The following is a 14,639-nucleotide window of genomic DNA, read 5'->3' as shown; positions in this document are numbered from 1 at the left end:
TGTCTGCCACACTCTCCTCTTCCCTGTCACTCATGTCTTCTTGGTCAGAGGAGCCTTCATCAGCAGATTCCACCGGGGGCAAAACAGGCCTGCAGCATGTGGATGCCTCCCACACATCCACAGTCCTTGGGGCAGGAGCTGGGCCAGAGCTAACCACAACAAAAGGTAGTATTAGTAGTATTCATGGTTTTGCTTTCTTTTCTGAACTACCTCAAAGAGTTCACCAAGAGAGCATCTGATTCTCCGCATGCAGAAAGTATGAACTCAATGTGATCTTCCAAATCAGGGGTCCTCAAACTTGTCAACTTTAAGACTTGTGGACTTCAACTCCCAGCATTCTCCAGCCAGCATAGAGAATTCTGTGAGTTGAAGTCCACAAGTCTTAAAGTTGCCAAGTTTGAAGATTGCTGTTCCAAATAATATGGCGGCAAAGCTATGGCCCGAATCCTGGAAAAAACAACAACCCTAAAAAAATTTCCGCACTGGAGAAAAAAAAAGAAACCATTCTTCAAATCTATCTACCTTTCCAGATTCGAAGAGAAGAAATAGCAGTTGTGGCTTGTTAAGCAATGGAAAAAAGAAGGGATAAAAAAAACCTGAAAAAGACAATAAACTGGCACCAAATATAACCCTCCCTGCATCTGGGCCTCTACTTAAATAAAACTGTCTGTTTAACTAAAACAGCTGCTTGATTTAACTCGTAACGTTGAAACGTTTACTTAAATAAAAATAATTCCTCTATGCAAAGTCAGAAACTTGATATGAAGCTGATAACTGGATTTATGGGTTTTGTTGGTAAACTAAAAGGCTATTGTAGAGCTTCAAAAGATTTTCCATTCTTAATTTGCCCAAGTCCTTCAGAGTAAAACTTGATTTAGAGAACTAAATCAATTTAATAATGTCAATAAAAAAACCAACAGCCTAAAACACCAAGAACACCCCAAAAAACAGCAGAACACATCCCAAAAACTAATTCTAGTACAACTGCCTGCCTGCCTAATTTGTTGGAATATGTTGAAGAAGAAGAAGAAGAAGAAGAAGAAGAAGAAGAAGAAGAAGAAGAAGAGGAGGAGGAGGAGGAGGAGGAGGAGGAGGAGGAGGAGGAGGAGGAGGAGGAGGAGGAAGAAGAAGAAGAAGTGGAAGAGGAGGAGGAAGAAGAAGAAGAGGAGGAGGAGGAAGTGGAAGAAGAAGAAGAAGAAGAAGAAGAAGAAGAAGAAGAAGAAGAAGAAGAAGAAGAAGAAGAAGAAGAGGAAGAAAGCTCTAGGCCAGGGGTCTCCAACCTTGGCAACTTTAGGACTTGTGGACTGCAATTCCTAGAATTGTGCTGGCTGCGGAATTCTGAGAATTGAAGTCCAGAAGTCATAAAGTTGCCAAGGTTGGAGACCCCTGCTCTAGACGTCTCTGTTCACTTCCTGCTCTTTACTGTGTAAAGAACAGGAAAATTCTCCAGAGATTTCACCCATGTCTGAGCCAGTAGATTCCTCTTTTGCATTAGATGATTAATTTACATATTGATGATAATTTGATAACACTATTTGAGTTTACTCAATGTTATAGTACACTGTAGACAGAGGGAACATATGTCATAGATTAAACTATTGGAATACTTTGGTTAGATAAAATTTGGGACAGAGTTATATCGGAAGATCATTTAAAAAAAATCAATGAACAAAACTTAGAAATGTGACAAAAAGGTCAACAGGATTTAAACACTGAAGAATGAAATAGTGAAGATAAGTTTGAAGATCATTTTTTAAAAAAAGCTAATTTTACACTATGGCTTATTCAAACTAAAGTTGTTGAAAGAATCTTAAATATAAAAACTAGACTTTGATTCAAAACTCATGAAAAATATTGTAGTTGTTTATGTTATTCCTGTTGTATTGTCAGCCATATCAATTTGAATGTGCTGTCAAGAGCTTTTTAGCATGGAAAAGAGAACGCTGAAGAGTTATAGGTTTGCTAAAGTCTTTGGCGGACAAGGTCTCCATTTTTCCAGAAAAGCGAAGAACATGGGTTCTCACATCTGAAGCCTATATATACAGTAGTCCCTCGCTATACCACGCTTCACCTACTGCGGCTTCCCTTCATCGCGGGTTTCTGAGGAAGCCGATCGGCAGATTTAAACAGCCCGCCGAACTCGATCGGCAGGGTTTTTTTAAAAAAAAAAATCTAAAATTGTAAATACTGTATTTAAATACTGTATCTAAAATAAATACTGTGTGGGAAGGGTTTATAAACACTTAAAACAATGAAAACTTGCCAAACAATTACAATATAAATACTTAAATAAGTACTATCAGTCGATAAATTCCCCATCGCGGATTTCACCTATCGCGGCCAGATCTGGAACGTAACACCAGCGATAGGTGAGGGACTACTGTATAGGAAAGACTCCTAAAACTGAAGGCACATCATTCAGAAATATTGTTTTGTGTGTCTTTTCTAGTCCCCTATGGCAAAAATTATCATGTTTAAAAAAATGAAAGAAAAAGAAAAAAACAAATAAGGTACTGATGACAAATAATCATGTTTAAAGAAAATGTTTTTCAGGGGTTTCTGGGAAAGGTATGACAAACTAAAGACAGCTCCACGAAAGCAGGACCAATGACTGCAGCAGAAACCAAGGAACCAGTGAGAAGATCCGTTTCTTGGAACTTCTCTAGGTAAGAAGACAATATGCTCACTCACACGTGTTCACCCTCATGTGCTCTGGACAGCTGAAGACTTTGTGGGACAAAGGTTTCTGTAGGGTTGACCACTGAGAAAGGGTGGGATTAGCTTTTAAAAGACACTAAGTTCCCAAGCTTCACTTTCTAATCACTTATGGAAATTGCTCATTAATTATTTCTAAGCTATTAGAGGCCTTCAGAATGACAATTATGTATGTATGTATGTATGTATGTATGTATGTATGTATGTATGTATACAGAGAGAGAGAGACATACACACACAGAGTATTGTGAGTAGGAATAGATAAATGGATACCACCTTGGTGGGAAAAGACCTACCCTGTTTCCCCAAAAATAAGTCACCTCCGAAAGTAAGACATAGGAGAGGTTTCATAGAATTGCCTAATATAAGGCATCCCCTGAAAGTAAGACATAGGAGACCTTTCGTTTCGCAACATTCCTGAACCGAACATATATAACACTGCTGTCCATAAATTGCATCCCCAAACGCTGCATCAATTAGTTTTAAAACACATCCAATACGCATCCAACATGCGGCTGCGTGTTTGGATGCATTTTTGCTGCAGCAGGATACAGGATACAATTAATTGGGGGAAAAATAAGACATCCCCTGAAAGTAAGACGCAGCACATCTTTGGGAGCAAAAATTAATATAAGAGGCTGTCTTATTTTTGGGGAAACACGGTAGCTGCATTCATGTGTGTTGTATACATGCACAGATGCATCTATACCAGTGATGGAGAACCTATGGCATGCGGAGACATATCTGCTGGCACGCAAACTTTTGCCCTAGCCCTAGCTCATCTCCAGTGTGCATGTGTGTGCTGGCCAGCTGATTTTTGGCTCACACAGAGGCTCTGGGAGGGCGTTTTTGGCTTCCAGAGAGCGTCGGGGGGGATGGGGGAAGGACGTTTTTATCCTTCCCCGGCTCCAGGGAAGCCTTTGGAGACTGGGGAGGGCAAAACATGAGCCTACTGGGCCCAGCAGAAGTTGGGAAACAGGCCATTTCCAGCCTCCAGAGGGCTTCCGGGGTGTGGGAGGGAGCTGTTTTTGCCCTTCCCAGGCATTGAATTATGGGTACGGGCACTTGTGCATGCATGATAGTGCTCGTGTGCATCCTTTCGGCATTATGAACATTATGGTACACCACCAATTCATGCCTATTTCATGTTGCACATTCAATACAAATGCCCATAGTATTGTTCTGAATTGTTTCTACAGGTTGGGGACTGGAAATTTTGAAAAGGTTTCATTCCTTCTCGAAAAACTTATCTGATTAGTATTATCAGGAAAGGTATGTTTGGTTTATAATAAGGGTTTTTAGTTGTTTTATTAATTGGATTGTTACATGCTGTTTTTATCATTGTTGTTAGCCGCCCAGAGTCTATGGAGAGGGGCGGCATACAAATCAATCAATCAATCAAACAATCAATCAATCAAACAAACAAACAAATATCAAACCAACTCCTTATTTCAGCTATTCATCTAAAATCTAATAAATAAATAAATTCTCTTCTAACTTACTTAACAACTACAGGAAATTATTGGGAGAAGTCACCTTCGTTAACATTAGTATGTTTCAGGAACCTCAATATGCCAAGGATCCCCAACTTTATATCATGCCTCTAGGCCTGTGATGGCGAACCTATGATACACGGGCCACAGGTGGCACGCGGAGCCATGTCTGCTGGCATGAAGGCCGTTGACCTAACTCAGCTGCAGTACACGTGTGCGCTCTAGCCAGCTGATTTTTGGCTCATGTGGAGGCGCTGGGAGGGTGTTTTCAGCCTCTGGAGGGCATCCAGGGATTGGGGGAGGCCATTTTTACCCTCCCCAGGCTCCCCTATGCGCATGGAGATGGGGCCCATGGGGAAGATTGAATTATGGGTGTGGGCACTCACATGCGCGCAATAGCGTGCTCACGTGCGCTTTCGGCACCCAAGGAAAAAAAGGTTTGCCATCACTGCTCTAGGTCAAAGAATCAATGAGTAGGAACTCCTGACCAATGCTTGGAAACTGTGACTAGGTGAAATAAAACAGCTTACAGAAACACTCTAATTCCGGGGAAATTGCATCAATAGTTCTTGATGGGGTTGAACTTCCCCCAAAAGAGTCAGTGGGTGATCCAGGGTATTTCATGGACTTATGACTCCTTCTGGAGCAGCAGGTGAATGTCATAGCGAGCCAAACCTTTGGCAACACAAAGAGATACCCAATGGGGCTACTTTCAAAGATGACCTGAAAACTGCAGCTGGCCCAAAACACAGCTGCTTGCTAGGGAAGTTGCTGACCTCATCCTCTTTGAATTACAGTTTCATTTCAGAGGTGGGGTGGGGTGGGGTCAAGATTAAAGCAAATCCCCCCCCCCCCCATTTCTTCTTCGAATACAATATTCTATTTATATGTGGGAAAATGCTCTTTGTGAGATTTATTTTCATAGCTGAGAGCTATAGTTTTTTGGGGGGGAAAATCAAACAACGTATTTATGAAAGGGATCTGACCTCATAACAATTTTTAAGATCTACTGTGTTTTTGGATCTACTGTACTGTGGTTTCAGTTTTTACTGCACCAAACGGATTCTAACTTTTTGAAACAATGGCCTAGTCCTCTAGAAACATAGAAGACTGACGGCAGAAAAAGATCTCATGATCCATCTAGTCTGCCCTTATACTATTTCCTGTATTTTATCTTACAATGGATATACAGTATGTTTATCCCAGGCATGTTTAAATTCAGTTACTGTGGATTTATCTACCACGTCTGCTGGAAGTTTGTTCCAAGGATCTACTACTATTTCAGTGAAATAATATTTTCTCACGTTGCTTTTGATCTTTCCCCCAACTAACTTCAGACTGTGTCCCCTTGTTCTTGTGTTCACTTTCCTATTAGAAACACTTCCCTCCTGAACCTTATTTAACCCTTTAACATATTTAAATGTTTTGATCATGTCCCCCCTTTTCCTTCTGTCCTCCAGACTATACAGATTGAGTTCATTAAGTCTTTCCTGATACGTTTTATGCTTAAGACCTTCCACCATTCTTATAGCCCGTCTTTGGACCCATTCAATTTTGTCAATATCTTTTTGTAGGTGAGGTCTCCAGAACTGAACACAGTATTCCAAATGTGGTCTCACCAGCGCTCTATATAAGGGGATCACAATCTCCCTCTTCCTGCTTGTTATACCTGTAGCTATGCAGCCAAGCATCCTACTTGCTTTTCCTTACCGCCCGACCACACTGCTCACCCATTTTGAGATTGTCAGAAATCACTACCCCTAAATCCTTCTCTTCTGAAGTTTTTGCTAACACAGAACGTATGGTACACTACCAATTCTACAACTTCCTTCCTTTCTCCCCTCACCCCCTGGTTTATTTGTCATACTAGCTGTACCTGTCATATTTTTCCACTTTATTTATTTGGTTCATTCTCTCTACCTTACTGTCTTGAATATTATTTATGTGGTTTAGTTCAGGAGTCGTCAATTTGGAAGCTTTTAAATATTTTGAGACCATGCCATTAGCCATTTATAAAAGTGGCAGTCTAACAATGCTCAAGAGTAATTTATTAACACATTTTTAAAACAAAGTTGATTCTGAATGCTTCTTACGTAGTGAAATTGGATAACATTACTGAGAAGGCTTGTTTTCAGGCCTAAGATTTATATATGGGGAAAAAATAATTATACATCACATTATTTAATATACAGTGATACCTTGTCTTACTAACTTAATTGGTTCTGGGATGAGGTTCTTAAGGTGAAAAGTTTGTAAGATGAAACAATGTTTCCCATAGGAATCAATGGAAAAGCGATTAATGCATGCAAGCTCAAAATTCACCCCTTTTGCCAGCCGAAGCGCCCGTTTTTGCGCTGCTGGGATTCCCCTGATCGCAGCATCGCAAAAACACAGAGATCCGGAGGTGGGGTTTTGAGGACTTTGGTGTTTTTGCGATGCTGTGATTTCACTGATGCACCCTTCACTGGGAAACCCCAACTCTGGACTTCCGTTGCCAGCAAAGCACCCGTTTTTGCGCTGCTGGGATTCTCCTGTTGGGATTCCCCTGCAGCATCACAAAAACATGGAAGTCCGGAGGAGGAATCACAGCAGTGAAAAAACGGGTGCTTCGCTGGCAACAGAAGTCCGGAGGCGGGGCATCCCAGTGGCAGCGGTGGGTTTGTAAGGTGAAAATAGTTTGTAAGAAGAGGCAAAAAAAATCTTAAACCCCGGGTTTGTATCTCGAAAAGTTGTATGACGAGGCGTTTGTAAGACGAGGTATCACTGTATTTCCTTTACTTGTGTTACCCATGTTAACCTGAAATATCAATACCAGTTGACCATAGCAAACCTGTTTTTCAGCTTCTGTCCTGGCTGATTCTTCTTGAGCTAATATCACTTCCCGTTCTGCAGTTATTTGTACACTCTCTCTCAGTGCTTCTTCTAGTTCCTCAATTCGATCATCCTTCTTATGCAAACTATCCTGGAAAATGATAGGACACCAGATGAAGTAGCTTCTAGAGCACATGTCAAGTGCTAGGTCATCCACAAGGGAGTTTCCAAAAATGGAAATTCCACAAAGTTAAGTTTTCATACAGAAGAAAATCACAGATGTAAGGTGAAGGAAGAGCTGGAGTAAATCCATAGCCAAGACCAAAGTAAGCAAACTGAGATGAGCAATAGCAGTGCAATTAGTGTTAAGACAGCTAGAGACTGATGGGTAGATTTTTGTGCAAAAGCACGTCTTCACATGCAATTCAGGTTAGTAGGCAGAAGATGTAAAGGTATAGCAAGCATTAACCTTTCCTCAATCAGACAGCTCAAAAGTAAGAAACCAGAAGAAGCATGAGATGTAAATGGCTTAAGAAAAACTGTCTTTAAAAAATACCCACAATACTGAGATTTCTCAACCCCTTTCATGTAAAGATAATTGATCCGCTTCAAAAGGTTAAAAATTGAAGACAAAGATATAAGATAAGTTGTATTTGAAAAATCCTGTTCTATATGACTAAGAACATAATGTTCTCACCAACATTATGTTTAAAACACGTGTTTACAGATTAAAATGCTACGTTAAATATTCATGCATTAAACCAACTAGAGATGATTAATCAAATTTGAAAACTTGAAATGCATTATAGCAAATGTTGGATCGTTTTCTGTTTCTGAACTTGTAAACAGTTGCTTTTTCCTAGCTGTTATACCTTCCTTACGCTGGTCTATGATTGTATTAAAAGATTTGATTGATTTCCTGTTATGATAAAATGATCATCTACCAAGGCTTATGGATTCTGCCAAGTGAATGACAGAATAATTCCCTAACTGTAGAATCCTACAGAGCATTGTAATTACCATGAATGGTATTTAAATTAGGGCCCGCTAGACTTTTCTGAATGAAAGATACCTACAGTATGTCCATAAGAGTGAGGATGTTAGTTGTGTGAAATATGCATGTTCAAAACACAGTATTAAGATAGGAAAACATTGCAGGGAAAAGAGTGGAGCAGAAAAGCCTTGATTTTCATTAAAAGGGAATTGAAAATGATGGGATGTCAAATCTGAATTCCTGATCATTTTGCAAACTAAAGCCTGGTACCAGTTTCTTAATTTCTATTAACAGCAAATAATAAAAAATGTTAGTTATTACCTTTGAGAAACTATCGGACAAAAATGTACATATTATGACAAAATTGAATATTAAAAAAAATCCAAACATTAGAAGAAATGCATTCCTATATATAATAATTTGGTCCTTTTTTTAAAATGGGAAACTAGTAAGAAAGTAGAATGCAGTGAAAATGTAAAACCGAAGTAGAAAGATTTGTTCATTTCCTAGTTACTGTTAATGGATGTGTATTAGGAAAGAGAAGAGCAGAATGCGACATGGTTCTAAGAGCTAAAAAGTGTTCATATCAGAGCATCAACAAAGATGATCAATTGAATGACCTTCATAGAGTAACTAGTACGGCGTCAAGAATGCTATTTCTTTTATGTCTTCTGCAGCTTTGTTGACTACATTCTTGTAACGCTCCTAAAAGCCATAGAATTATACTCAGTCTGTAAAAGACAGTCCTAGAAAATTATAGCATGCTGTTTGTTCTGACTACATAGACAGGAAAAATACTCATTAGGTTGTCTACCTTAGACTATCACATTCAGTATCTTTAGTTATCTTCAATTCTGCAAAGAATTGTTTCTCCAAGTACAATACATCTGAATAATTACGTAGAAACATGAGGAATAAAAAAAGCAAAGCTATGTAGCAGATTTCCATGTACTCTGCATTGGTGTCAAGAAGCAACTATTTTTGTACGTAAAATTAATCCAGTAAATTAAAATTAATCCGGTTAATTTCCACTTTCAAAAATGTGAAATATATAGAACATTGATAATTCTGTCTCACATAAAATTGGCGGCCCTTAATATTATAATATAATCAGATAAACATTTAATTTGATGTTTAAATCAATTCTGTATATTACACATTTAGAAATATACGCACAAAAACACCTACACTACTATTCAATAAATCCTCTGGAAAAATTAATGAAATGAAAGTGACAACTGTTGTTATCACAATACAATTAGCTACCAATAAATCATCACCTAAGAATCAATCATATGCTAGGTTATATATTAATCCCTTAGGTAGGTTTCTGGCGAAAGGTTTGGGCTTTTTGCCTATAATCTTACTGAATTTGGTGTGAGCCAGTCAGTAAGCCTAGATATAGGACAACCTATTTTGAGCTACTGTAAACTATTACTGCTGGAGTAGTAATCAGATCTACATTTTTGCCATGGAACTGTTAGATACACACATAGATTTCATTAGAACACAACATCTATTATACAGAAACTCATCTATAGCACCTGTAATTATTCTGACGAATGGGAGGAAATATATACTGAATAAATGTAAAATGAAGGAGTATCAGGATGCTTAGAAAGATACTGTAAGTCTGATAATATTTATTGAAGTTTGTGTATCTCTCAATAACTCAGCAGGAAATTTGTTTTGTTTTGCCAGATTTTTAAATCTTATCTCCATTTCCAAACCGAGAAGGGCTCTAACATTAGCTCAGCTCAATGTTTTACTGTTAGCTGTTTCAGAAGATATATGTAAAAAAATACTTCATTGTGCCAAGGAAATGTATGCTTCTCTTTTGATCAGATGCAATAGTTTTAGATTTAGTATTTTAGTGTTGCTACTATTTCTACTATTTTAGAATCACAGTTTTGTTTAAATTACTTTTTGTCACAATATTTTACTCTTTTATCAAAGAAGCCACCTGAAACGCTTTGTATTTTTAACTCTTGTTTGAATGCTTTTGTTTTAGGCTGGTTATTGACTGAATTAAAAACTGACTACTGTACAGAATAATCCATGTGTATGTATGAGGGAGGGAGAGAGGGAGAGAGAGAGAAAGAGAAATAGAGATTAAATGTTACAGCCAAATGACTTATTGTTTTCAGAAGTTTAGAATTTTATGAGGGCAAACTTGCATCTTTAAATATAAAGCAATCCTTTATTCAGAGTAAGTTTTAAAGCAAAGCAAAGCAGTTTAATTCATGCATTACATATATATATATATATGATATGATGTTACCTGTAACTGCTGGGAACTGTCATTGAGATTGTCTTCCCGCCTTCTTGCTTCTTCCAACATTTGTGCGCTCTTTTTCTTCTCCACCTGTTCTTTATGCTTTAAATTTGCTACCTTCTTATTCTGATCTTTAATTTGCCTACAAATAGGAAATCAAATATTCAAACACGTGCGCAACCCACATATATTTGAAAATAGCAAGTGCTGTAAAGAAAATGTTCACTCAACACAGATAACTTAAATAATACCCGATTCTCCAGTTTTAGAAATAACTAACAGTTCTTTCTGTTATCTCCTTTCTAGAAGTAACTAAGTCTAATAATTTTTACTACTCTAATTAGTCTCTGGGTCCCGTCAACTAAACAATGCCGCTTGGCGGGACCCAGGGGAAGAGCCTTCTCTGTGGCGGCCCCGGGCCTCTGGAACCAACTCCCCCCAGAGATTAGAGTTGCCCCCACCCTCCTTGCCTTTCGTAAGCTACTTAAAACCCATCTCTGCCGCCAGGCATGGGGGAATTGAGATGCTCTTTCCCCCTAGGCCTTTACAATTTCATGTATGGTATGTCTGTATGTATGTTTGGTTTTTTATATTAATGGGTTTTTAATCGTTTTTAATATTGGATTATTATTGTACGCTGTTTTATGATTGCTGTTAGCCGCCCCGAGTCTTCGGAGAGGGGCGGCATATAAATCCAATAAATAAATAAATAAATAAAATATAAATCCAATAAATAAATTATAAATTACATATGTGGGATTTGACCTATAACTGAAAACAATTTGCTTATTTTTATTCCCATTTGAACATATAAATGCTGGTCCCTGAAATGTAAATTTTGCAATTGTTTGCAATTCTATGAAGGATGGAAATTCATCTTTTATAGACTTTGACTCAACAGTAGCTGTCCAGATCATAATTCCAATGAACACATACAGACCACTCCTGAAATCTACGTGCATGTGTATGTAACACATTATACAATTAATTCCTATTCAAGAATCCAAGCCAGATTATTTTGCTTTGCTCCTGGGGGTATTTTATTTACTTATGGTTGCATGTTGCTCTTTTGGTTGATAGGTTTTTTTTTTTGACTAGATCATTTTTTCATTTGTTTAGGAGTCTAGTGGTCCATTTCAGAAAACTCAGTTTTGCAGCAATTCTCAGGCTCCTTGAATCTTTATTTCTCTCTCTCCTTGTCTCTCCCTCTTTTATCTTTCTCTATCTCTCCCTCTTTCTTTCTTTCTCTCCCTCTCTCTCTCTTTATCTATCTTCTGGAGGTGGGAGAGGTGAAAAACAGGCAGTTTTTGCCCATTTGTTGGCCTTCTGGGGAATCTGTGTGCCCCATTTTTCATCTCTGCAGGCCAAAATTTTTGGCTTTATATTTCAGTTCCAGCCGGCGGGGGTCACGAAGGTAAGTCTCGCGGTCAGCCAAAGGGGATCCTTGTGGTCCTGCATGCCGGATTAATAGCTTCGGCAGGCCGCATGCGACCCTCGGGCTGTAGTTTGAGGATCCATGTTGAAGAAGAATTGGTTACTGATTAATATTATGGTTCTCTTGAGTAGCCACTTATGAGTTCCCACAAATGGACTCTCTACCCTGTTTCCCCGGAAATAAGACGTACCCCGAAAGTAAGGCATGTCAGAGGTTTTGCAGAATTTGCTGATATAAGGCACCCCCCGAAAATAAGGCGTAGTCAAGTTTACATACGGTATGGTGGAAAAACATACGGTACCATTCAAAGCTGTTCATAGCGGTACCGTAATAATGTGGCGTCCCCTGCTGGCCCCTTCCATCGCTTTGTACCGTCCAGTACAGCAGACACAGTCTGCTGCTGTCTCACTGCCATTACAGTCTCCACTACAGTGCGTAGACTGTAGTTCCTCTGGTGGCTGGAAGCTGCAATAGCGGGAGTATACTGTTGTACCATATAAGTGCCATCGTTTGTGTGTGCCATACTGACAGGTATTGTACCGTAATCAGTGTACCGTATGGTACACTTTCTTTGGGGGTGTCAGCTTTTCTGCCTATGAATTTGCCTTATTTGAGAAATATAAGGCACCCCCCGAAAATAAGACGTAGCACAACTTTTGGAGCAAAAATTAATACAAATTGAACGGGTCCAAAGACGGGCTACAAGAATGGTGGAAGGTCTTAAGCATCAGGAAATGAACTCAATCTCTATAGTCTGGAGGACAGAAGGAAAAGGGGGGACATGATCGAAACATTTAAATATGTTAAAGGGTTAAATAAGGTTCAGGAGGGAAGTGTTTTTAATAGGAAAGTGAACACAAGAACAAGGGGACACAATCTGAAGTTAGTTGGGGTAAAGATCAAAAGCAACATGAGAAAATATTATTTCACTGAAAGAGTAGTAGATCCTTGGAACAAACTTCCAGCAGACGTGGTTGGTAAATCCACAGTAACTGAATTTAAACATGCCTGGGATAAACATATATCCATTGTAAGATAAAATACAGGAAATAGTATAAAGGCAGACTAGATGGACCATGAGGTCTTTTTCTGCCGTCAGTCTATGTTTCTAAGACAATGTCTTATTTTTGGGGAAACACGGTAGCTGTGCAAAACTCCATTTGGAACATTCTTAAGCTTAGGAATTTTGATGAATCTTCCTTGTGCTTCAGGAACATTTTTCACTAATCTTCTTAGCTGCCATCAAATTCTTTCACTAGTTGATTCTCATCAATGGGTGAATAGTGAACTTTCTGGGAGATGGGTGAGCGAGCACAAAGTATGGGAAGAACAGATCCTCCTCCCAAATGCCACATCTTCCTGGACATCCATAGTGCTTGGGTATTGTGACCAAGTACATGCTCAACAATCTTGGCAAAGATTGCACTGAAGGAAATCCAGAAGGTTGTCACAGCTGTGTCTAAACATCTCCCTTAATGCGAGTTGGACACCACTAATTTTCTAGATCACAGCAAATCCTTATGGTGGTTACAACTCTTTTAAGAACTGCTACAATGATAACTCTTGTCCCCAAAACAGGAACTGATCTCTCCCACAACTGGTAATTATTCAGCAAAAGGCCAGTGCTCTGAAGGCATCAAGAGAGTGCAAATATTGCTCCAAGCTATAGGATGTGTGTCTGTAATGTGGGTGGAATGCCTTGGCTCAGATGAAAGAGAGACAGTCTGTGGTAGACATGAGATCTCAGGAGGCAAAATTAGCTTGCCTTCATGCATGACATAGACTGTACACTGAATAATAGGCTAGCTCCACTGGCCGCCAAAATTAAAAAGGCAGTTTTCCAAGACAGCAAATGCTTGTGACCTTATCTGAGGGCAATTCTTTAAATGAGGGCTGGGCAATGCCATCAAGCCTTCTCCATCTGGTTCAGCACCTGAACCAGAGTTAGTCTCCACTACCAGAACTTTCTGTCCAGGAATTTGATCTAAATAAATACTATATTGTCATTGTATGTATATACACAGTATACCCAAGCAAAGAAATTCGTAGGACGCCAAAGGCCAAGCTCAACCTACATAACAATCCGAAAGAACATGCTCAACCCTGGAGAGAGCCGGGGTGGCGCAGCAGGTAGAGTGCTGTACTGCAGGTCACTGAAAGCGGACTGTAGATCTGTAAGTCAGCGGTTCAAATCTGATCACCCGCTCAAGGTTGACTCAGCCTTCCATCTTTCCGAGGTGGGTAAAATGAGGACCCAGATTGTGTGGGCAATAGGCTGGTTCTGTTAAAAAGTGCTATTGCTAACATGTTGTAAGCCGCCCTGAGTCTAAGGAGAAGGGTGGCATAAAAATCGAATAAATAAATAAAATAAATAAACCCGCCACAATTTCCCACCTGAACCATCCAACATCCACACAACAGACCAAGTAGTATTGTCCAGCTGTTCACTGATGGTGACCCCCTAGGACATTGTTAAGTGCAATTATAGCCCTGGGATAAAAACTGTTCAGAAAAACGTGTGGTTTGAGTTTTAATTGTTCTGTATCTTCTGCCAGAAGGCAGCAGTCCAAAAAGATTGTAAGCAGGATGAGAAGAGTCTTTGAGAATGTTGTGCACCTTTCTAAAACAGCGAGATGTGAAGATATTAGGTCCCAAAGAGTTGGCCTTCTCCGTGTCCCTTCGACCAAACAATGTCATTTGGCGGGTCCCAGGGGAAGAGCCTTCTCTGTGGCGGCCCCGACCCTCTGGAACCAGCTCCCCCCTGAGATTAGAACAGCCCCACCCTCCTTGCCTTTCGCAAACTCCTTAAGACCCACCTCTGTCGTCAGGCATGGGGGAACTGAAATATCTTCCCCAGGCCTATACTGTTTATGTATGTATGCTTTTTAAATTATGGGTTTTTAGCTTTCTAATTAT

General features: G+C 39.5%; 1 protein-coding gene across 7 annotated transcripts in view; it reads right to left on the bottom strand.

Annotated features, from left to right (window-relative positions):
- The window catches only part of ERC1 (ELKS/RAB6-interacting/CAST family member 1), a 213,730-nt gene that overhangs the window by 92,247 nt on the left and 106,844 nt on the right, over window positions 1–14,639 (bottom strand). For 4 of the 7 annotated variants that reach the window (XR_011559525.1, XR_011559526.1, XM_070756464.1 and 1 more), the window contains 2 exons: window positions 10,295–10,430; window positions 7,039–7,170 (listed from right to left, as the gene is read on the bottom strand). Coding sequence is in view for 3 of the 7 variants with exons in the window: in XM_070756464.1 (XP_070612565.1) it covers window positions 7,039–7,170; window positions 10,295–10,430 (268 nt within the window). In the remaining 4 variants the exon portion in view is untranslated. The remainder of the gene's footprint in view (window positions 1–7,038; window positions 7,171–10,294; window positions 10,431–14,639) is intronic. The other 3 variants (XR_011559527.1, XR_011559528.1, XM_070756466.1) reach the window with 1 other exon arrangement.

Source organism: Erythrolamprus reginae, chromosome 6 (genome assembly GCF_031021105.1).
Source record: "Erythrolamprus reginae isolate rEryReg1 chromosome 6, rEryReg1.hap1, whole genome shotgun sequence".
Lineage (NCBI taxonomy): Eukaryota > Metazoa > Chordata > Lepidosauria > Squamata > Dipsadidae > Erythrolamprus > Erythrolamprus reginae.
This window is presented reverse-complemented; position numbering and strand designations above follow the sequence as displayed.